The 24,004-nt window shown below is 48.0% G+C and overlaps 1 protein-coding gene across 5 annotated transcripts in view; it reads left to right on the plus strand.

Annotated features, from left to right (window-relative positions):
• The window catches only part of LOC115465071 (gametocyte-specific factor 1-like), a 153,901-nt gene that overhangs the window by 71,203 nt on the left and 58,694 nt on the right, over window positions 1-24,004 (plus strand). For all 5 annotated transcript variants that reach the window (XM_030195471.1, XM_030195472.1, XM_030195475.1 and 2 more), the window contains exons 6-7: window positions 2,566-2,649; window positions 8,854-8,911. In XM_030195471.1, coding sequence (XP_030051331.1) covers window positions 2,566-2,649; window positions 8,854-8,911 — 142 coding nt within the window. The remainder of the gene's footprint in view (window positions 1-2,565; window positions 2,650-8,853; window positions 8,912-24,004) is intronic.

Here is a 24,004-nt window from a genome sequence, read left to right on the forward strand (position 1 = left end):
GGGACCAGACAGGGATGCCCTCTCTCCCCATTACTATTCGCATTATACCTAGACCCCTTGATTCGAGACATAATCTCAGCTAGATCCATTAGGGGAGTCGCGGTAGGAGCAATGGGATTTAAAGTTGCAGCATTTGCCGATGATTTATTAGTGATTCTCACTAATCCCAAACAATCACTTGAAGATCTTATTGAAGTATTTAAGGAGTATGGGGATTACTCAGGATTCAAATTAAATCTCGATAAATCTGAGGCCTTGGCAATTCCATTACATACCAAAACCCTTTGGAAAAATGATTTCCCTTTGAGATGGACGGAAGGCCCTTTCCGCTATTTGGGAGTCTTTTTGGCTTCACAGACAAAGGATATCTATAGAATAAATGTCACCGAGCTGTTAAGCCAAACAGAACAACAATTGACAAAGTGGAAGTTGCTTCCAGTGCCATTGATAGGTCGGGTCTGTCTTATACGAATGGTAATTCTGCCCAGGTGGCTATATGTGCTACAAGTTTTGCCGCTGAAATTACTACAGAAAGATATCAAGCGTTTTTATAAGCTAGTGGGGCGGTTTTGTTGGGCACAAAAAAAAGCTAAGCTCAAGATTCAGTTTCTGCTGGGAGCCTGGCAACAGGGCGGTCTTGGTTTGCCTAACTTGCAATATTATAATATAGCTAGTTTGTTACGGCTGGTGAGAGATTGGATCTTTTCCACAAACACACATTCACCACTACAGTTGGAAAAAACATACTTTAGTCCTTATAATTTAGTCACCTTGCTGCATCTCACTACTACCTGGATACCCAAGACTTTTAGAAGTAGTATTCTATTGCTCCCCCTACAAGAGGCATGGAAAATTTGGGGGAAGAAAATAGGGGGCAAGCCACATACATCAGAATTGTTGACCATAAGAGGAAATCCGATGTTCGCACCGGGTATGGATAATCCAGTTTTTCAGCAATGGACAGCTAGAGGTATCACATGTCTACGGACACTATTAGACGGGGAAGGGAAAATTAAGCCCCTCAGACAACTCATACCAGCTGAGGGTGGGGGCTGGGGGGATGCTTTTGGGTATGGTCAGGTAAGACACTATGTCCACTCCTTAGATGAGGAAGCGCTAAAGTTTCAACTGGGAGAAAAAGTCAAACAATTTTATGATGACATATCAGATGAGGCTCCCTCGATCTCCCAAATCCAAAAAAAACTGTGGACACTGACGACACAAAGGGAGTGATTGCCACTCCATGAACGGTGGGAGGCAGATACGGGGGCAAATTTAGATAACTGGGATATAACAGCCTATATTCGGAGCATCCCCAAACTGATCAGTGGTGTAACTTATAGAGAATGCGCATTCCGGGTGATACATAGAGCATACTTTACACAGCTCCAGCTCTTTAGAATGGGAGGGATCGACACGCCAACCTGTTTGAAATGCAAGCTAGCTGAAAATTCCTTTTATCATGCATTTTGGGAATGTATAAAAGTGAGGTCATTTTGGAGGAAAGTAGTGAATTTTTTGACTTCCACCACATCACGGAAAATAGTGGGCACCCCCCTACAATTAGTACTGGACTGCCCAGGGGCATTTCGAGGCCTTACGACAGATGAGACGTTGCTATGTCGTAAGCTCTGCTTAGTAGCAAAAAAATGCATCTTACAAAACTGGACGTCAGATAGGCCCCCTGAATATTGGCATTGGCGCAACCAGATACACCTCTTGCTGACATGGGAAGCAAGAGAAGCAAAAGGTAGCTGCCGCCGGAAAAAATGTTTTCTTAAAATCTGTGGACCTATGATAGATACATTGTCTCAGAGAGGCCGGAGCCTAGTACTTAATACGCTTTGAGATGTGGGTATACACTGATAGGACAACAACCACAGTTAAACTTTATTGGATCATAGGGGAGGGGTGGGGAGGGAGAGGTAGGGATAGGGGGAAGAGGGGAAAGGGGGAAAGTTCATAAAGAATGTCCATTTTCGAACAAGCTTTAAAGAATTACAATGATCAATAGCCTAACTCAGATACAACAATAATACCTATCACACAACAAGGAACATCAGTTGATTTAATCACTTTATTGTGCTGTTAGTTTCACGATATCTGTAAGCATTTGGGTCATCATGGGGGAAGATGAGAGGGAGGGGAATTAAAACACTGAGGATAACAGTTCAGGTTGTATATACATAAGTAGGAAGTATAATACCAAATGTCAAATGTTAATTACACATTTTACAACTGTTAAAATATCAATAAAAACTGTTGAAACTAGCAAAGAGGAAAGGGGAGGGGTGGGGAGGAAAATGTTAAAAAAAATTTTTTTGATGGACTATATAAGTTTGTATAAGTTGTGTACAATTTCTTATTTGAATCTCTGTATACTTATATTATCTGGAGGTGTTTATTATGAACTGTCATCAATAAAAATGTTGAAATATAAACAGAGCATGCTCTTTTCTGACGTGCACTTTAAATGGAGTGCACTGTATATCCTTTTGAAACATTTGCCTTCTTTTTGATTAAATTGGGTATCATTTTGCTTATTCGCTATCTTGGTTATTTCAGTTCAGGAGACCAGAAGTTACCGGAGAGAGGAGGTTATACCAGAGAGATGGCAACCACCACCATGTGATGAAGACTGGGATAAAGGTAAGGAGACAGCAACCTAGGAGCCTTGATTATCAAGGCCATTGTTGCAGTGAGTGAATTGTGAATAGCAGCATGTTGAGACTGCAGTCCAGTCCTTCACCATACTTGGTTTGTTGGCAGAGATGTAACAAGTGGTGTGAGTGGACTACTTTCTGGTTGAGGCCCAATCTACTAATGTATGTTCCCAATGTCAAGTATGTTTGTTTTTTAAATTCTGGCCACTTAAATGGATTCTGGCAGTTTTCTTCAAACGGGGGAGGGGAGGGTTGGTTTCTATGGCAATAGTCAGCCAAAAATATTTAAATTAAATATCAAGCTGCACAAACAGCAGGTATAGCTTGAAATATCTATCTAATTTGGGTATTCAAGTTGTGTATGTATTCAGTGGCACTGCCTCAACAGATAATTTGACATGTTTAAATGAAACGACCCAAGTTTGTATGAAGTTGGGAGATGTGAGAACGGTGGGTGCACTGAAGAAAAAGCTTTTAGTATATTAAAAAAAAAATACAGAGAGGAGACACATTGTGACACATTTTAAGTTAAAAAGTATTTCGGAAGTGACGTCATTGCTCAGAATGGCAGCCTAGCTCTTGAGCTCCCACTTCCTGAACCTCCAAAAAGTAACTACCAGCGGTCCCCGGTTCCGCAGTGGGCTGAAAAACGGGAGACGCGATCACTAAAGCGCCAGCAACAATGAGTAAATCCGCTGCAGCGCGAAATAAAGAATCGGAGCGGCCACCAGGAGGAGGGCTTCTAAGTGCCATGAATCTGCAGCTCGAGCGTCTCCGTCTGACTCTGATTCTGCATTATCTTTGGCCGAATCGCGGCAGCCCCCCCACTAAAAAAAAAAGGTATTTCCTCCGAGCTCCGTCAACTTCTGTCTAAAATACAAGATATCAAGGGATCGAAGGACGAGATCCTCGATCGCATGGAAGCGCTGAGCACAGACCTGCGTGAGGTGGGGGGGCAGGGTAGAGGACGTTGAGACGAGACTGGATGAACATGCTGAAACCCTGAGCGCCCACGAGAATACACCGCCAAGATTTGGCAAAGAAAAACGCTGAATTGGAATACAAACGCGACAATTTAGAAAATAGAAGCAGGAGGAACGATCTAAGGTTCAGGGGGGTGCCTGAAGGTGGTGAGACCGAGGATGTTCCGCAGATTGTGAGAACCATGTGTGCAACGCTACTGGGCCCAGAGGAAGGAGCGGTGGAGAGGGCACATAGAGCACTTGGCAAGAGGCAGGACAATAGAGTGCGGACATTATCACAAGATTTCACAAATATGAGGTGAAAGAGAAGATACTTAATCGAGTGCGGAAGGCGCAGGACTTTGAGTATGGCGAAGCTAAAATATCAGTTTACCAGGACCTCTCGTAATTTACTTTACAACAGAGACGTCTGATGAAGCCGGCTCTGGACATATTAGCTAAAGAGCGCATCCCTTACAGATGGGGTTTCCCTTTTTCGCTGTTGTACACGCTGCAAGGAACTAAGCACAGAGTTCAGTCGTTGAAAGAAGCATGGGGGACTCTCCATGAAGCGGGACTGGCCTCAACAAATGCGCTGCAGGGGGCATTGGCGCCAGCTACAAAGATGGAAGTGGGTCCCTGAGTCCGCCAATCGGCGCAACCCGAAAAAACGTGAAGGAGCAGAGGAGACCTGAACTATCCTGAGGAAGGTTTTAAGAGACTTAGTCCAGGTGACAAACCTGAGTGGAGGGTTCGTGAGCTTTTGGACAGTGTTATGGGGACTGAAGTTCTAATTAGGGAGACTTGCAACTGTTCTGCCGTGCAGGGCAATGCTCTGTTTGGAGCCCGGGTTCTGGGGCACAATTGGGTACAAGTACTGGGACTGTAAGAGGGCTATGGGGAGTGTGTGCTGGGGGGGAGGGAATAGAAAGCGGAGGAAGGGAGGGAGGGGAATGAATGAATGAATGGTCTAGGATTGATTGTAGTATGCTGCGGTGGGCTATGGTATGGGACTGGGGAGTTATGGGGTGGAAGATGGGGCGGGGTTGGGGGAGTCGGGGAGTGTAGTGGGTTGGGCTGTCGGGAGTTGGTGGGTTGCTTCCTCAATTCCCATTTAGGGGATATGTCTCCTCTGACTGGTGTTTCCGTGGGGGAAAAGGGAGGGACTGAGTGGGAGGGAGGGGTAGTGGGTGGGGGAGGGGAGGGAAGGTTGGGCCCGACCTACTGCTTGGAAAATGTGGTTTGCTATCACGATGCGGGCTGGCTCCTCTCGCAAGAATGGCGGGGGACCTTGTCACCAATTAGACATGAGTGCTGACTTAAAGATTATGTCCTATAATGTTAGGGGCCTAAACATGCCTCAGAAAAGGCAAAAGACTTTTGAGGAGCTGCTGCACCTAAAGCCACAAATAGTTTTGTTACAGGAAATGCACCTTCGCCGGAAACATGAGAAACTCCTTTCTCACCCCAGCTACCCGCACATTATTTTTGCCTCTTCTACCGAAGGTTCAAAGCGAGGGGTGGCGGTGATGCTTCATGCATCGGTGGCGGCGTAGATAATTTTTATTTTTGTTACATTTGTACCCCGCGCTTTCCCACTCATGGCAGGCTCAATGCAGCTTACATGGGGCAATGGAGGGTTAAGTGACTTGCCCAGAGTCACATGAAGCTGCCTGTGCCTGAAGTGGGAATCTAACTCAGTTCCTCAGTTCCCCAGGACCAAAGTCCACCACCCTAACCACGAGGCCACTCCTCCACCATGCGGATTAAACGAGACCCTGGGGGAAGGTTCCTGTTTGTGCGTATAGTGCTAGACCAAGTAGATCTAACTGTGGCCTCTGTGTACGCCCCGAACGAGCAGCAAGGGGCCTTTTTTTTACTAAAGTGAAAAGCACACTTGCCACTTTTGTACAGGGTTCCCTGATTTTGGGTGGTGGTTTTAACGCTGTAATGGACCCAGCATTGGATCGGTCTGGAGCTAAACTTTTTAGCCTTTCCTCTTATGGGTCCTTCCATCCCCTCATTTGCTTTGATTTTTTTTCTGTGCCATTCCAGTTCTTTTTTTTTTTTTTTTTAAGATGCAGAGACCAAACTTGCACACAATACTCAAGGTGCAGTCTTGCCATGAAGAGGTATTGTTTGCTTTATTCTCTTATTTCTTTCCTAATAATCCCCAACATAGTTTGCTTTTTTTGTTGTGACCATACACTGAGCTGAAGGTTTCAACATATTGTCCATTACACTTATGCCCAAATGATCAGAAGCAAACGCAGGTGCTAGAGGCTGTTAGTGCCATACTAGCGCCTGCATTTGCTATCGCCCCATGATCAGAGCCCCCAAGTGCGTGAAACAAAGTGCTTGCGAGCTCCGAATGCAATTAGCATGCAAATGGATGCAAAACGGGGCTTTTAGTTCAAGTAGTATGCAAATGCATGCTAAATGTATTCCTCCCCGATGATCAGCGAACACCATGGCAAACATTGTTGTGCTGTCTGCAACAACCCCTACACCAGCTCGGAGCTGGGATTAGGGTTTGCAGACCATTGTGGAGGAATGGTGAGCCCTGTCCAGCATGTATTTGCATGCTAGCAGGCTCCCCATCCCCCCCCCCCCCCCCCCCACCCAGTGTAGCAGCAGCCCCCCTCTCCCCCCCCCCCCCCCCCCCCCCCCCCCCCCCTGTAGGAGCAGAAACCATGACCCGACACCCCACCCCCAGGCACAGATTCGTGGGGGGGGGGGGGAGGGAGGGCTGGAGAGTCATCTCGGAGAAAACGTGCTACAGGTATCTGCTTCTTGGAAAGTATACTCTGCCTAGTTTGACATGCCATTGCACTTATATAGCAGTTGGTTGATGTAGACATTGTGCTTTTTTTGTTAAGATTGTTTTACAATGGTTTGTTGTAAGATTTTTCTTTTTGTAAAAGTGATACACTTTTTGATTGCAGTTATAATTAAGTCTTTAAAAAAAGGGGGGTGAGAGGATGGGAAATGTTACCCTCTCTTCCACATCTCCAGCTTTATACACTTTGATCTGACAAAGAGGAGCCGGTTGATATTGTGTATCTGGATTTTCAAAAGGCGTTTGACAAGGTGCCTCATGAAAGGCTACAGAGGAAATTGGAGGGTCATGGGATAGGAGGTAATGTCCTATTGTGGATTAAAAACTGGTTGAAGGATAGGAAACAGAGTGGGGTTAAATGGTCAGTATTCACAATGGAGAAGGGTAGTTAGTGGGGTTCCTCAGGGGTCAGTGCTAGGACCGCTGCTCTTTAATATATTTATAAATGATTTAGAGATGGGAGTAACTAGCGAGGTAATTAAATTTGGTGATGACACAAAGTTATTCAAAGTCGTTAATTGGCGAGAGGATTGTGAAAAATTACAGAAGGACCTTACGAGACTGGGCGGCTAAATTGCAGATGACTTTTAATGTGAGCAAGTGCAAGGTGATGCATGTGGGAAAAAAGAACACAAATTATAGCTACGTCATGCAAGGTTCCACGTTAGGAGTTACGGACCAAGAAAGGGATCTGGGTGGCGTCGTTGATAATACACTGAAACCTTCTGCTCAGTGTACTGCTGCGGCTTGGAAAGCGAATAGAATGTTGGGTATTAGGAAAGGTATAGAAAACAGGTGTGAGGATGTTATAATGCTGTTGCTGGGGAGCCGCAGGGGCTGGCTTGGTTGCATGCTGTTGATGCGAACGAGCGCGCTGGGGCAGAGCCTGGGCAGGCTGACGGGCAGGAGGATTGTACCTATGCTTGAGTATTGTGTTCAATTCTGGTTGCCGCATCTCAAGAAAGATATAGTGGAATTGGAAAAGGTGCAGCGAAGGGCAACAAAAATGATAGCGGGGATGGGACGACATCCCTATAAAGAAAGCCTAAGGAGGCTAGGGCTTTTCAGCTTGAAGAAGAGACGGCTGAGGGGGAGACATGATAGAGGTATATAAAATAATGAGTGGAACAGGTGGATGTGAAGCATCTGTTCGCGCTTTCCAAAAATAGCACTAGGGGGCATGCGATGAAATTACAGTGTAGTACATTTAAAACAAATAGGAGAGAATTTTTCTTCACCCAACGCGTAATTAAATTCTGAAATTCGTTGCCGGAGAATGTGGTGAAGGCGGTTAGCTTGGCAGAGTTTAAAAAGGGTTTTGGACGGTTTCCTAAAGGACAAGTCCATAGACCGCTACTAAATGTACTTGGAAAAATCCACAATTTCGGGAATAACATGTATAGAATGTTTGTACGTTTGGGAAGCTGCCAGGTGCCCTTGACCTGGATTTGCCGCTGTTGGGGACAGGATGCTGGGCTTGATGAGTCTTTGGTCTTTTCCCAGTATGGCATTACTTATGTACTTAATGCATAGAGCCAAAAGAGCAGGGTTGATGGATATGATTTGGGGAGATCACAAGGCTGGTAAGATTTAACACTGCAGTGCTGTCTTTTTTAAATGTAATGACCAAATTGGGAAGCAAGAGGATAGATGGACTTGTAAGACTACCTGTATTGTCAGTTAAAAGTAGTACTGGTAAAAGTTGGAAGACAACACTGCCAGCAGAGATGAGATGGTTTAGAGATTAATGGAACAAGTTACTGCATGTAGATGATATAGGTGAATAAATTGGCAGAGCACTGAAAATTCTGAGACCGTTTCATGTTATGGTGGAAATCACAAGCTGAGAGGGTCATGATCATATGACGTATGTTGACTAGGAATGACTTTTGGAAACATCTGTACCTGGATACCCAGGGGTTGGGAGGAGTATCAACAGTATGTTGATGTGTTGAAGTTGTGGGGAGGAGGGGAATTGAAGAGAAGATCTAGATTTAATACACAATTGGTTTTTAGCATTATTGAGCGGGGTCCTCTGTTTATGGAGACCAGTTTTTGATCATGGATAGATCAGATTGTTAGAATTGTACTAATGAATATAACCAAATGGAAGGTAAGTAACTGGTCGCTGATGCTCTCAGAGAAGGATCACTCCTTTTACAAGAAGTGCTATAATTAGTTGCTTAAGAACAGATTGAATTGTCTGAATCTAACTTTATAAACAGCAGGATGTGAAAAAATGTACAAAGCCCCTGTATATTTTATGTAAACAGGGGTACTAATTAGATGTGATGTAACTTTTTTTTTTGTGTGTGTGTGTGCAGTAAAGTTTTTTTTGTTTTGTTTTGTTTTGTTTTTTGTAACAAAAACAACCATGTTTCCTTTGCAGAGCTGCAGGAGCAGCCGGGCCCAACATTTATTTGGGGCACAGGAGCTGCATTTAACAGGTAATGACTATTCCTATTTTGAATAGACTTTTTTTTTTTTTTTTTGTGCTCCACTTACATAGATATAAATGGTTCCCAAACCTGGTCCTGGAGGCACCCCAGCTAGTCGGGTTTTCAGGTAATCCACAATGAATATTCATATGAGATTTGCATGCAGTGGGGGCAGAGCATGCAAATTTGTCTCATGAATATTCATTGTGGATATCCTGAAAACCTAACTTGCTGGGGTGCCTCTAATACCAGGTTTGGGAACCATTGGTATGTTTTCTTAGTAGCCAGCAGAATTATAGTACAAGTTTTACTCTCGAGAAAATTCTGCACAAGAAAATTGCAAATAGTGTGCAGAATTTTATAGAAGTCCCCCATTATAAGGGATATCCCTTATAATGGGGGACTTCTATAAAATTCTGCACACTATTTGTAATTTTCTTGTGCAGAATTTTCTCGAGAGTAAAACTTTTACTATAACTCTGCTGGCTACTAAGAAAACATACCAGGCATGAAATACCACTCCACACCACCATCACAGCGGTTTCCCTCAGGTTCCACCTTCTCCATTTCCCTTCGGTAGTATCCCTTCCCTTGTTAAATTCAATCTCCAGCTTTTTCTACCCCTTTTCTAAGGTAGTCTCCTGTGACAGAATGCCTAGAAGCTTCTACCCACCTTTTGTTCACCTGTTATGTACCCTCAAACAGCATTCTGCCTTCTAGAGTGTTCTCTCCTCATCCCTCAGCCTTCACTGCCTTTTATATGCTTCCCCCTAACTCCCAGCAAGACTCCTGTTCTGTCCACTCCTAAGGTATCTTTCCCCCACTCCCTGGTAAACCCACACCTTATTTTTCTCTGCCTCAATCCCCACAGCGCACACACACTCCATCCACCTTTTTACAGCCCCCCCCCCCCCCCCCCACTCCCTCCCTCCTGCAATCACACCACTACAGCGCACCAAGAGGAGGAGCTGCACAGTCACATTTCAGGCTGCATCCCCCTCCTCTGCTGTCCCAGGTCCGAGTATTCCTTTGAGCTGCATTGGCCCTCTATACAGCTGCTTGGCTTTAAGGAACAGCTAGGCCAAGGTGGCAGAGGAGGAGGAAGCAGCAGCCTGATGTGCGGCTGGGCAACTCCTCTCACACTTGCCATGCGGAAGCGTTAAGTGTGCTGGGAGGGAGGTGGCTGGAAAGTGAACACTTTGTACCGCCATGCACTGGAAAAGCAGAATGCACAAAGTTCTGCATGGGATGGCAGAATTCTGCAGAAATAGGGAATTCTTTGCACATTTTGGAGAAATCTCCTAGAAGTAATGTTCCTCTTAAACTAAATGTTATAAAAGTTCACTTCTCAAGTTACATACACTAGTAGGTGTAATGGATGAGTTTAGTTAGAATGAGTGGCTGATCGTACATATTTTGATCCATCATCAGAGTGGGTATTTTAGTGGATGTATGATTTTATCCTGGTTATAGCAATTGATTTTACACAAATTATAGAATATTTGCATGCTGGGGAATTGAATACACTTGCATATTTTCCTGCATAACCCTGCAAAATATATTCTTCCCTTCCCAATCTCCTCTTCCTTAGCGTCCCTCCGGACCGGCCCAGAATGTGACTGATGGGTTGTGTACGCCTTCCAACAGGTGGAGACTGAGAAAAAAGTTGACTCTAGCCAGCCAAAAAGAGCCCTTGCCAGCTAGAGAAAGATCCAGTAATCTCAGTCTCCAGCAGGTGGAAGGTGATGAGCCCTTCAGTCTGTCTTTTTTCTATACTTTTTTCTCTTTTGGTTAACTTTTAAGTGTTGGTATCCTTTTTGTTCTGTGTCCCTGTCATTTGTTTGAAAAAAAAAAAAAAACCTGCTATTTGACGCCTGAAACCCCTGTGGGTCCCTCAGAGCCTTGGGGCTGCTGCACTCGGAAGGCCGAGTCACTCCCCCCCCCCCCCCCAATCTCCCTGGTGCTGGCTCATTTGTCTTCCGCTAGCCTGTTTGCTTTCTCAAGCAGTTTAAGAGTTTCCTAAAGCCCCTCGAGGAGGGAAGCTTTAGAAGAGGGAGAGGCAGCTGCTGTTAAAAAAAAAAGAAAAAAAAGAAAAGAGAGCCTCCCGGTCTGCTGTGTATGCAGAGCCGTTTCTGGGCAGTGAGAAGGAGCAAGGCAGCTCCCTAGCGATCAGCTGTTAACTGGATCAGCTGTTTCTTGTTTATTTTGTTTTCCCGATGTAAGGGAACTCTGTAGCTATTCAGTTGCAGCCGCGAGATTTAGGGGCTGCTGTGTGGTCCGTTTTCTGTTCAATTCTGAAGGACTACCAGGGTGCTGGTTTTTTTTGGTGTATCATGAGTGCTGCAAATATGTAAGAAAATGTGTGATGCAAATGCAGCAGATAAATAAATGCTGTGGCTATGTTATTATTCTCCGAGGACAAGCAGGCTGCTTGTTCTCACTGATGGGTTGACGTCCTCGGCAGCCCCCTCCATCGGAAAGTTTACTAGCAAAGGCCTTTGCTAGTCCTCGCGCGCCCATGCGCACCGCGCATGCGCGGCCGTCTTCCCGCCCGAAACCGGCTCGAGCCGGCCAGTCTTCTTTCGTCCGCGCTCGGTACGGTCGTGTTACGCCGTTCGTGCCCCAGAGAGTCGACCTCGCGCGTCCTTTTCGACGTGTTTTTTCCTTGTTTTTCGTTGAAAAAGTTCGGGAAGCGCTCCGGAAGTGTTCCGGAAGACCCTTTCGGGTTTTCTGCCCTTCCCGTAATTTTCACAGCTTTTGCCCCGTAAGTTTTCTTTCGTTGTCGGGGTAGGCCTAGTTTGGCCTCGGTCGAGATTTTTCTCCCTTTAAATTTTGGTGCTTCAATTTTCGCCATTTCGGCCTTTGATTTCGCCGGCGTGATTTTTCCGCCCATGACATCGAAGCCTTCCAGCGGCTTCAAGAAGTGCACCCAGTGCGCCCGGGTAATCTCGCTCACTGATAGGCACTCTGCGTGTCTTCAGTGTCTAGAGGCCCAGCACCGCCCTCAGAACTGCAGTCTGTGTTCCCTGTTACAAAGGCGGACTCAGGTAGCGAGATTAGCCCAGTGGAACGTTTTGTTCTCGGGCTCTTCGTCGGCATCGGCACCGGAGGCATCGAGTGCATCGACGTCGTCAGCGTCCGGACCATCTTCCTTGGCTGCCGCTCCATCGACTGCATCGAGGCATAGGACCTCTGCATCGGCGCCGAGGCATCGGGCGACTGCATCGACGTCGGTGGTACCGAGACTTCGTCTGCTGATGTCGTCGGACGGAGGTGCATCGTCAGGAGTGCAGGTGAGGGCTGTCCATTCATCCCTGCTGGTGGCGGTGAGCCTTCGGGTGGGTCTCCTCCTACCCTGAGGGCTCCTGCGGTACAGCCCCCCCGGGATCGACCCTCTTCGGTCTCGGCCCCGAGGAAGCGACGGATGGATTCTACGTCCTCCTCGTCGGTGCCGGGGAGCTCCGGTGACATGCTTCGGAAGAAGTCGAAGAAGCATCGACACCGGTCTCCTCCCCGTGTCGGCACCGAGAGCTCTGGGTCGCCGAGGGAGTCGGCACTCAGCAGGCATCGGCACCGAGAGGACCGCTCACCCTCTGTTCAGGAGGTGTCGATGCGCTCCACTCTGGACAGCCTGGAACAGCCTCCTCGCCCGGAACAGGTTCTGACGTCGACGCCTGCATCGACCTCTCAGCCTTTTTCTGCAGCCACTCTGAACGAGAGCCTCCGGGCCGTTCTCCCAGAGATTCTGGGAGAGCTGTTGCGCCCTACCCCTCCGGTACCGGCGGTGCTTGCGCCTCCGGTACCGTCGAGCGTGGCGCCGGCTGGTCCATCGCCCAGGTTGAGGTCCCCGACGTCGGTACCGCGTGCGGTGCCGACCGCGGCCACCTCCCAGGAAGGCTCCCCGACTACGTCGGCGGAGGGAGCTTCGCCGATGCGGGCGAGGGAGTCTACCTCTCGACGCCCCCATCGTGGACGTGGCTCCATGGAGTCGAGCCGGGCGAGGTTGCAGACACAGGTCCGTGAACTTGTGTCTGACACCGAGGGTGAGGCCTCGTGGGAGGACGAAGAAGACCCCAGATATTTCTCTGACGAGGAGTCTGGGGGTCTTCCTTCTGATCCCACTCCCTCTCCTGAAAGGCAGCTTTCTCCTCCTGAGAGTCTGTCTTTCGCTTCCTTTGTCCGGGAGATGTCTACGGCCATCCCCTTCCCGGTGGTTGTGGAGGACGAGCCCAGGGCTGAAATGTTTGAGCTCTTGGACTATCCTTCTCCACCTAAGGAAGCGTCCACTGTTCCCTTGCACCATGTCCTGAAAAAGACATTGCTTGCGAACTGGACCAAGCCATTAAGTAATCCCCACATTCCCAAGAAGATCGAGTCCCAGTACCGGATCCATGGGGACCCAGAGCTGATGCGCACTCAGTTGCCTCATGACTCTGGAGTTGTGGATTTGGCCCTAAAGAAGGCTAAGAGTTCTAGGGAGCATGCTTCGGCGCCCCCGGGCAAAGACCCTAGAACCTTAGACTCCTTTGGGAGGAAGGCCTACCATTCTTCTATGCTCGTGGCCAAGATCCAGTCTTACCAGCTCTACACGAGCATACACATGCGGAACAATGTGCGGCAGTTGGCGGGCTTGGTTGATGCTCTTCCCCCTGAGCAAGCCAAGCCTTTTCAGGAGGTGGTCAGGCAGCTGAAGGCGTGCAGAAAATTCCTGGCCAGAGGAGTTTATGACACTTTTGATGTTGTGTCCAGGGCCGCTGCTCAAGGTGTGGTGATGCGCAGGCTCTCATGGCTGCGTGCCGCCGACCTGGAGAATAGAATCCAGCAGCGGATTGCGGACTCGCCTTGCCGTGCGGACAACATTTTGGGGAAAAAGTCGAACAGGTGGTAGAGTCTCTCCACCAGCGGGACACCGCATTCGACAAGTTCTCCCGCCGGCAGCCTTCAGCATCTACCTCTACAGGTAGAAGATTTTTCGGGGGAAGGAAGACTGGTCCCTATGCTTCTGGTAAGCGTAGGTACAATCCTCCTTCCCGACAGCCTGCGGCCCAGGCTAAGCCCCAGCGCGCTCACTCTCGTCAGCAGCGTGCGACTCAGCAAGGCCCCGCGGCTCCCCAGCAAAAGCAAGGGGCGAGCTTTTGACTGGCTCCAGCAGGGCATAGCCGACATACAAGTGTCAGTGCCGGGCGACCTGCCGGTCGGGGGGAGGTTGATAGCTTTTCACCAAAGGTGGCCTCTCATAACTTCCGATCAGTGGGTTCTGCAAATAGTCCGGCAAGGATACACCCTCAATTTGGCCTCAAAACCTCCAAATTGTCCACCGGGAGCTCAGTCTTTCAGCTTCCAGCACAAGCAGGTACTTGCAGAGGAACTCTCCGCCCTTCTCAGCGCCAATGCGGTCGAGCCCGTGCCATCCGGGCAGGAAGGGCTGGGATTCTATTCCAGGTACTTCCTTGTGGAAAAGAAAACAGGGGGGATGCGTCCCATCCTAGACCTAAGGGCCCTGAACAAATATCTCGTAAAGAAAAGTTCAGGATGCTTTCCCTGGGCACCCTCCTCCCCATGATCAGCAAAACGATTGGCTATGCTCTCTGGACTTGAAGGATGCCTACACTCACATCCCGATACTGCCAGCTCACAGACAGTATCTGCGATTTCAGCTGGGCACACGCCACTTCCAGTATTGTGTGCTACCCTTTGGGCTCGCCTCTGCGCCCAGGGTGTTCACAAAGTGCTTGGCTGTAGTAGCAGCGGCACTTCGCAGGCTGGGGGTGCACGTGTTCCCATATCTCGACGATTGGCTGGTGAAGAACACATCCGAGGCAGGAGCCCTGCAGTCCATGCAGATGACTATTCGCCTCCTGGAGCTACTGGGGTTTGTGATAAATTATCCAAAGTCCCATCTTCTCCCAGTGCAGAGACTCGAATTCATAGGAGCTCTGCTGGATTCTCGGACGGCTCGCGCCTATCTCCCAGAGACGAGAGCCACCAACTTGTTGTCCCTCGTCTCGCGGGTGCGAGCGTCCCAGCAGATCACAGCTCGGCAGATGTTGAGATTGCTGGGCCACATGGCCTCCACAGTTCATGTGACGCCCATGGCCCGTCTTCACATGAGATCTGCTCAATGGACCCTAGCCTCCCATTGGTATCAGGCCGCTGGGGGTCTAGAGGACGTGATCCACCTGTCCACGAGTTTTCTCAAATCCCTATATTGGTGGACGATTTGATCCAATTTGACTCTGGGACGTCCCTTCCAAATTCCTCAGCCACAAAAGGTGCTGACCACGGATGCGTCCCTCCTGGGATGGGGAGCTCATGTCGATGGGCTTCACACCCAAGGAAGCTGGTCCCTCCAGGAACGCGATCTGCAGATCAATCTCCTGGAGTTACGAGCGATCTGAACGTTCTGAAGGCTTTCAGAGATCGCTGTCCCACCAAATTATCCAAATTCAGACAGACAACCAGGTTGCCATGTACTATGTCAACAAGCAGGGGGGCACCGGATCGCGCCCCCTGTGTCAGGAAGCCGTCAGCATGTGGCTCTGGCTCGCCGTCACGGCATGGGGCTCCAAGCCACATATCTGGCAGGCGTAAACAACAGTCTGGCCGACAGGTTGAGCAGGATTATGCAACCTCACGAGTGGTCGCTCAATTCCCGTGTGGTACGACAGATCTTCCAGGTGTGGGGCACCCCCTTGGTAGATCTCTTCGCATCTCGAGTGAACCACAAAGTCCCTCAGTTCTGTTCCAGGCTTCAGGCCCACGGCAGACTGGCATCGGATGCCTCCTCCTGGGACTGGGGGGAGGGCCTGCTGTATGCTTATCCTCCCATACCTCTGGTGGGGAAGACTTTGTTGAAACTCAAGCAAGACCGAGGCACCATGATTCTGATTGCTCCTTTTTGGCCGCGTCAGATCTGGTTCCCTCTTCTTCTGGAGTTGTCCTCCGAAGAACCGTGGAGATTGGAGTGTTTTCCGACCCTCATCACACAGGACGAAGGGGCACTTCTGCATCCCAGCCTCCAGTCGCTGGCTCTTACGGCCTGGATGTTGAGGGCGTAGACTTTGCCTCTTTGGGTCTGTCCGAGGGTGTCTCCCGCATCTTGCTTGCTTCCAGGAAAGATTCCACTAAGAGAAGTTACTTCTTCCATTGGAGGAGGTTTGCCGTCTGGTGTGACAGCAAGGCCCTAGATCCTCGCTCTTGTCCTACACAGACCCTGCTTGAATACCTTCTGCACTTGTCTGAGTCTGGTCTCAAGACCAACTCTGTAAGGGTTCACCTTAGTGCAATCAGTGCTTACCATTACCATGTGGAAGGTAAGCCGATCTCAGGACAGCCTTTAGTTGTTCGCTTCATGAGAGGCTTGCTTTTGTCAAAGCCCCCTGTCAAGCCTTTTACAGTGTCATGGGATCTCAATGTCGTTCTCACCCAGCTGATGAAACCTCCTTTTGAGCCACTGAACTCCTGCCATCTGAAGTACTTGACCTGGAAGGTCATTTTCTTGGTGGCAGTTACTTCAGCTCGTAGAGTCAGTGAGCTTCAGGCCCTGGTAGCCCAGGCCCCTTACACCAAATTTCATCATAACAGAGTAGTCCTCCGCACTCACCCTAAGTTCTTGCCAAAGGTTGTGTCGGAGTTCCATCTGAACCAGTCAATTGTCTTGCCAACATTCTTTCCCCCGTCCTCATTCCTGCCCTGCTGAACGTCAGCTGCACACATTGGACTGCAAGAGAGCATTGGCCTTCTACCTGGAGCGGACACAGCCCACAGACAGTCCGCCCAATTGTTTGTTTCTTTGATCCCAATAGGAGGGGAGTGGCTGTAGGAAACGCACCATATCCAATTGGCTAGCAGATTGCATTTCCTTCACTTACGCCCAGGCGGGGCTGGCTCTTGAGGGTCATGTCACGGCTCATAATGTTAGAGCCATGGCTGCGTCGGTAGCCCACTTGAAGTCAGCCTCCATTGAAGAAATTTGCAAAGCTGCGACGTGGTCATCTGTCCACACATTCACATCTCATTACTGCCTGCAGCAGGATACCCGACGCGACAGTCGGTTCGGGCAGTCAGTTCTTCAGAACCTGTTTGGGCTTTAGGATCCAACTCCACCCCCCGAGGGCCCTGTTTGTTCTGTTCCAGGCTACACTCTCAGTTAGTTGGTAAATTTTTTAGGTCAATCTCAGTTATGTCCTCGCCGTTGCGAGGCCCAATTGACCATGGTTGTTGTTTTGAGTGAGCCTGGGGGCTAGGGATACCCCATCAGTGAGAACAAGCAGCCTGCTTGTCCTCGGAGAAAGCGAATGCTACATACCTGTAGAAGGTATTCTCCGAGGACAGCAGGCTGATTGTTCTCACAAACCCGCCCGCCTCCCCTTTGGAGTTGAGTCTTCCCTTGAAGTGTATTGTCTTGCTACATACTGGACTGGCCGGCTCGAGCCGGTTTCGGGCGGGAAGACGGCCGCGCATGCGCGGTGCGCGTGGGCGCGCGAGGACTAGCAAAGGCCTTTGCTAGTAAACTTTCCGATGGAGGGGGCTGCCGAGGACGTCAACCCATCAGTGAGAACAATCAGCCTGCTGTCCTCGGAGAATACCTTCTACAGGTATGTAGCATTCGCTTTATGCTGCTGAGATCTGTAATGTCATACAGTTCTACAGATGGCTAGTTTGGGGGTACAGCCAGTTTGGTTGTCCACTGTCTGCGATTCTTTTGTGGGGAGCACTATATATATATTCAGATAAACCATCTTTTCTGTTCTCTCTTTCCTCCTCCCCTCCTCCTTTTTTCCACCTTTCAGTGGAATAGGTCTAGAATACGTAGCTTTTAAGGCAGTCTTTTCAAGCTTTACTTTACAATTATTTTTGTATATCCTTAGTCCAATGCTGGGCCAATAAACAGCAGCAGCATTAGATTTCTAGGGGGTGTGCACAGCTGTCTCCTACCTGTTTTAGTGTTAACACTGACTTCTAACTAGCCAGTTCGTTTCAGCCATAGGTAGGGCTAGTAGTTATTTTTGTTTGATCAGATTCATGTGCTAGAAGCTGAATGGGAATATAAGAGCATAATTGGTTGTCATTCTTGGACAGACAGTAGGTCCATCATGCTCAGACTCCCGCCTCCAATAGTAGCCACTTCTGCTCCCAGGCGGTCCATTGAATGTCTGGCTTTCATTTACTTAGTGATGATTTTCGCAGCATTATCCAGTTAATCCTCTTTGAATTCTGATTCCTTTGGGGGGTTTTCCCCCCAACAAGTCGCCTACCAGTAAGATTCTGTATTGGCGCAATTTCAAGTGTTATAGCATTTTGGCATACCTCTGTTTTTATATGTCTTACTGCGGTCACACGCATGCAAATTGGTACTCCTGCTCTCAGCAATGAAGTTGTGCAGGTTTAGTATCTTCTCCCTGTTGGCGCTTCTTGGTGGGCCCAGACTGCTTCGGCTCAGTGGGTATTGGAGATTATTCAAGTAGGGTACGCGTTATTCGCTCTCCCTTTGCTGGTGGTTTTCCGCAGAATCTCCTTACCATGTTAGCAGCAAATGCCGGGGCCGTCAGAGCTTCTCTCTGCAGGGTTCTGCACTTTCAAGCCATTTCTCCTGTCTCTTGGGAGGATCAGTGTCAGATCTTTTCTCTGTTTGCTTTCTAGTTCACAAGAAAGAGGGTTCTTTCCGTCCAATTTTAGATCTCATGGCGGTTAAGCTAGCCCTTTAGGTGCTCTCTTATCGGTTGGTACCTTATGGCTTGTTTATTATTTAGTGTGGGGGAGTTTCTGACCTCTCTCGATCTTACAGAGGCCTACTTTCACATTCCTGTTCATCCTGCACATCAACGTTTCCTTCGTTCTTTTTGTTTTGCAGGGCTACTCCACCATTTTCAGTTGGCATTTGTTCCTCGTGCCTTTACTGATGTCAGGGTAGTTATGGTGACAGTTCTCTCAACGGAGCCCTTTGTAGTTCATCTTTATTCGGGCGATTGGTTGCTGGTACAGTCCTTGCAGTCCCTATGTTGGGTAGTCGATGTACAGAAAAGCAATCAAGGTGCAGAAAAGCAGTCTTCTACTTTCTCAGTTCATAGAGTATTTGGGGGTGAGGTTCGACACGAGGTAGGGTCGCCTGCTCTTCTGTTGGCTCCAGACAGCAGGTTGCAGACTCAAATTTGTCGCTTTGGACTGATTTCCAGCCCACCAGCGGTAGGTTCTCTGCAGGTTTGGTAGCTATGTTGGTAGCGATCTAGGCGATGACAGGACCTGGACTCAAGTGACGTTTTGTCAGAGCTCGCTGTTGGTCAAGGTGCTCATCTCAGAAGTTTTTTTTCCCACATCAAACTTTGCCTCTTTCGCTCCTAGTGAAGACCAGTCTACATTGGTGGCTTCGGGAGTCCAATTGGTCCAAATGTATTCCTCTAGCTCAGTCCAGCTGTTCTGTAGTGCCAACAGTTGCCAGTCTCCTCGCCTGGGGAGCTAACTGTCAGAGGCAGTTTGCTCACAATTTTTGATCTTGTCAGAATACATTGGTTTCAATCAACCTTTTCGATGATACAAACATTCTTCTGGATTTCCAGAGGTGTTTTCTTCTTCTCAGAGGCCGAGTATCTCCAGTACGGTCGGACAAGGCCACAGCGGTCGCAATTTTCAATTGCTAAGGAGGAACGGGGAGTCTCCCGTTGGAGCGAGAGGTGGTGCTACTGTTTCAATGCATGGAGATCCATCTGTTGGTTCTTTCATCGGCTCAAGTAGCAGGGATCCTAAATGGTCAGGCAGTTTTGTTCCTCTCGTCTCACACTGGTGGTCGCTAAGTGAAGTGGTGTCTCGGCTGTTAGTCGATTGTTGGGGGACTCCTAGAATGGATTGGTTTGCCTCCTCTGGCAATGCAAAATTTCCTCTATGCTTCGGTTGTCGCAAGGATTCCTTAGTGCAGGGCGTGGGAGATCTTCTACAATCCTGCTCAGCCGGTCTACGGTATGCTTCTGATAAAGCATTTTCGTGAGAAGGTTCAGACGCACAGGGGTCGTCTGTCTTTGGTGGAACTGGACGGGCCTCCAAGCACGTGGTGAGCCGATCTTCGACGTCGTCTGGATGACCTTCTCTTCAGACTTCCGGTCCGGCGACATTTCTTGTCGTATAGTTCTGTCGTTAATCCGCTTTCGGATTGATTCTTACGGCCTGGCTCTGGTTCGTGCTAAACTGGTTAAGTAAGGTTATTCTGAGCAGGTCGTTGAGTTTAGGCTTCGTTCTCATCAACGTTCTATGTCGTTATGCCCCCTCCCCCAGAGTGATCCAGCCGGGTATCTGCGGTGATATTGAAATCCCCGCCCACGATCACCTGCCCTCCAGAAAATCCTTGAATCTCCTGCCATAAAGTATGATAAAATCCCCACTGCCCTACATTAGGGGCATAGATGTTAACCAATGTAATCTCCTTTCCCTGCAACAGTCCCCTAATGGCTACACATCTCCCTGTTGTGTCCTTAAATTTGTTAGTAATGGTCAACCCGCAGATCTGCCCTGTAAGGATGGCCACTCCTCCTGTCCTCCCCCCCCCCCCTCGCTCTGATGCACCACCACCTCCCTATAAGGTTTTCCTCGTAACAAATGCGCATCCCTCAGTCTCAAGTGTGTGTCTTGCATAAAGGTCACATCCCACTTCAGCTTATACGATTCCTTCATAACTACTTCATTCTCCATGGTTATTAAAAGTCCATTCACATTCCAAGATCCCATCCCCAATGTCTCTCCTTTCCCCTCCTTCTCTTGCCCACTCCCCCCCCCCTTTTGTTCCCCCCCCCCTCGTGCTGATCTTGATCGAATCGATCAGCCTAATAAAAGGTACTTCCTTCTCCCCCCCCCCCCGAGGCCCCCTCGCAACTGTAAACCCCAGACCCCTCTCATACAGTCCTCTAGATATGGCCGTTACTCTATCCCTCCTTATCTCCCCCCCCCCCACACACACACTTTTTATCACCCATTCAGACATCCATTCCCTTCTACTTCCAGTCCCTTCCTCTCCTCTGTATTCCTAATGACCTATAAGTGTCCCCCTCCCCTACCTACCCTTATCCTCCCCCAGCTCCTTACAATTCCCACCTAGGATCCTCTCTTCACAAAACATTGCGAATGTTCATTGTCCTTGCAGTTTCAGTAGTCATGTCTCTGCTCCTGCTCCCTATGGTTATCAGGAAGCCCTCTTGTCCACCTTCTTCCCACGAGCTGCCACCACCTGCCATGCTGAATCCATTCTTGGTTCCACCACCGACTGTGCCTGCTGCTCCTAGACTGGAACGCCCGCACAGCCCAGCGCTCTTAATGCCTCCCACGCTTCCTCCGGCGTCTTCACTTTTCTCAATTTTCCCTCCACTGTGAGCCACATAGCAAAGGGGAAAAGCCATCTGTAACGAATCCCCTTAGCTCGCATGAATACTGTGACCTCCCTAAATGATCTGCGTTTTTGTAGCGTACTTCTAGCCAAATCTTGGTATACTCCAATCCTATAGTTTTTCCATTGAATCGCCTTCTGTTGTCTTGCTTTAGACAAAATAATTTCTTTAGTAGGAAAATCCAGAAAACAAGCTATTGTGTCTCTCGGGGCAGAATCACGCTGCAGCCCCGCACTGTGATGCACTCTCTGAAGACGGATGTCCTGCACACTCCCCTCATCGAACTCAAAATATATTGGCACAGTTTTTTAATCACCACCTTAGTAAAAATGCCCAGCTCCGATGTCTTCTTTGGGGGACAAAGATGTCGTCTGAGTAGGTAGCGTCGGAAACAGCTCTGGACTTACCCGCTCATTATTCCTGGAACTTGCTATTTCTTTGTTCATAAATAATGCCTAAGAGAAGGGGCAAACAACGTGTCAGTCCTGCGACTCCCATTTTGCCAGTAGCTGGAACGATAGACCGTTTCCTAACTCCAGGTGCAACTGCAGGTCTGTCTTCACTGCTGAAAAATGTGGGGAAAAGTGTCCCACTCTTCCGGCTTGAACAAGAAACATCTTTCAGCCCCGAAACGAGGAATCCTCCTCCCATGCCGGCGACGGCATTGAGTGCGGCCCAGAGTACCCTGGATTTACAAAGAACGATGGGGTCTCCTGGCGTGGGTGCCGAATCGCTGCCGGAGACGCCGACTTACCCTGCTGTAGAAACAGCGGGTGCAAGTGGAGGAGATAACGTCCTTGGGGAACACCGTGAGGCAGCCGGAATACAATCAGTGTTGGCTCCTTCCTCTGACTTGGAACTACCAAGTCATATTTACCAGATAGACCTCAAACAGTAACGCTGAATAATATCTGGGAGGCACTAGTAGGGTTGGAAGCCTCTTTCTCTCAAAACTTTACTTATTTCAATCAGAAATTCAACTCTGACTTTGAAAAATTTTCAGTAATAGATACAAAATTTAATATCTTTGGGAAAAGAAACTGAAGCTAACTCTACCTTAATACAAAACTGTCAGCAGATTCAAATGAATCTTATTAAAGAAAATCTTTTCCTGCAAGTACCCTCAGATTGATAAACTTTCTACAAAGCAGGTTTCAATCTCACCTTTGATAACTTTTAAACAATATCTAACTGAGGTGTTGAAAATTCCAGAGAAATCACACCCTCCAATTTCAAAATTTTTCTACATAGAGCCTTTTCGGAAGAAGGAACTTGAGCATGGAGAGAGAGGGTTTGCACCAACAGAAACTTTAGATATGAACTTAACCCAAATAATTGAAGATAAAGTGGGATTGACAACCGCTACACTTAGTGTTAATTATTCTACAACCTGATAGAGACTGGATACTCAAACAATATTTTCTACATAGAGGACAAGATTTCCTGAATTGTAAAATGAGAATGTACCCTGATGTCTCTAGAACTACACAAAAGAAGACAAGAATTTCTGAAATTGTGGCGGAAGGCACTGCAACGCAGCACTTTATTTTGGCTGAACTTTCCATGCAAGTGTGTGATAAATTTAAATTCTGTTAAATATGTATTTTTTGAGGCTAAACACATTTTTTGGAAGCTAAACTGATGGATTCACCTTTGCCACTACCAAGGACTATAATAACTTCAACTCCGTAATTAATAAAATACACCTGGTCGCTCTTATCAGCCGCCTAATTCTAGAATTAGAAGTTTAATTCTATTCTAATATATTTAATTTCCTTAAATATTGTATATTTGTCCCGGAATTGTGATCTAAAGATGAGTAAAATAGCCAATAATTTAATTATGTAATATATACTATTTCCCCTTTTGTTTATGTATTGACTAATAATCATCTTGCTCTGAACTCAAGATTTGTGCTTGAACCAAACTGTAAACATTTAATTAAAAAAAAAATGTCCAGCTCCTTTGAACCGAAAATTATTGCGTCGTGATCTGTTTTGTAGATCCTCCATTTGTTCCTTTAACTGCTTCCACATGCTTTTCTGCTTGCTTTTTTTTTTTTTTTTCATTTCTGCCTGGGCCATTTCCATCTTGTCCTCCACTTCATCCGCGCAAGACCCCAGGTCTCTGATCTCTGCCCGGATCTCTCTGAGAGCTTTGAATATCTTTCCGGACTCCCTCCATTTCTGACTTCAGTTCCTTGAACCAGCCTACTATCTCCGCTTTCGTGATTTCCTCAGTACTCTCCGGGACCACCTCCTGTGATTCCTCCTCTGAATCAGAAGGGTTTGCCTCCATCTTGTCATTTCTCTGACTTGGTCCCACCGCCTCTGGCTGTGCCTTTCCAGTCTGTTCCGCCGTATACTGGAATCTCTCCAAATTCTTTTTTGGTGGCATCCTGAAGTGCTCCTATCTTCCTTGTTTGCTCAATAGTCCAATTTGTCTTTCAGGGTGCAACCCTTTTATTATTCATCCCCGCGGAACTTCACCACAAAGCAGCCCTCCCAGGCAACGACTTCCTAGCCTCTTTTTTTTTTTTTTTTTTTTTTTATATCTTCTTTCTTCCAGCCCTACCCTGAGGCAATGTGGAATGCTGCCGACCCAATAGCCCAGCTGCCCGTATCAGGCTGCTGTACCAGTAAGAGACTCCTCCCTGCTATGCTCAGTCCCCGGCCTTTCACCCGCACTTTTTTCCTTTGGAGCACTTCAGTGGCTTGTACTCCAGCTTCCCTCT

The sequence above is a fragment of the Microcaecilia unicolor genome, chromosome 3 (genome assembly GCF_901765095.1).
Source record: "Microcaecilia unicolor chromosome 3, aMicUni1.1, whole genome shotgun sequence".
NCBI lineage: Eukaryota > Metazoa > Chordata > Amphibia > Gymnophiona > Siphonopidae > Microcaecilia > Microcaecilia unicolor.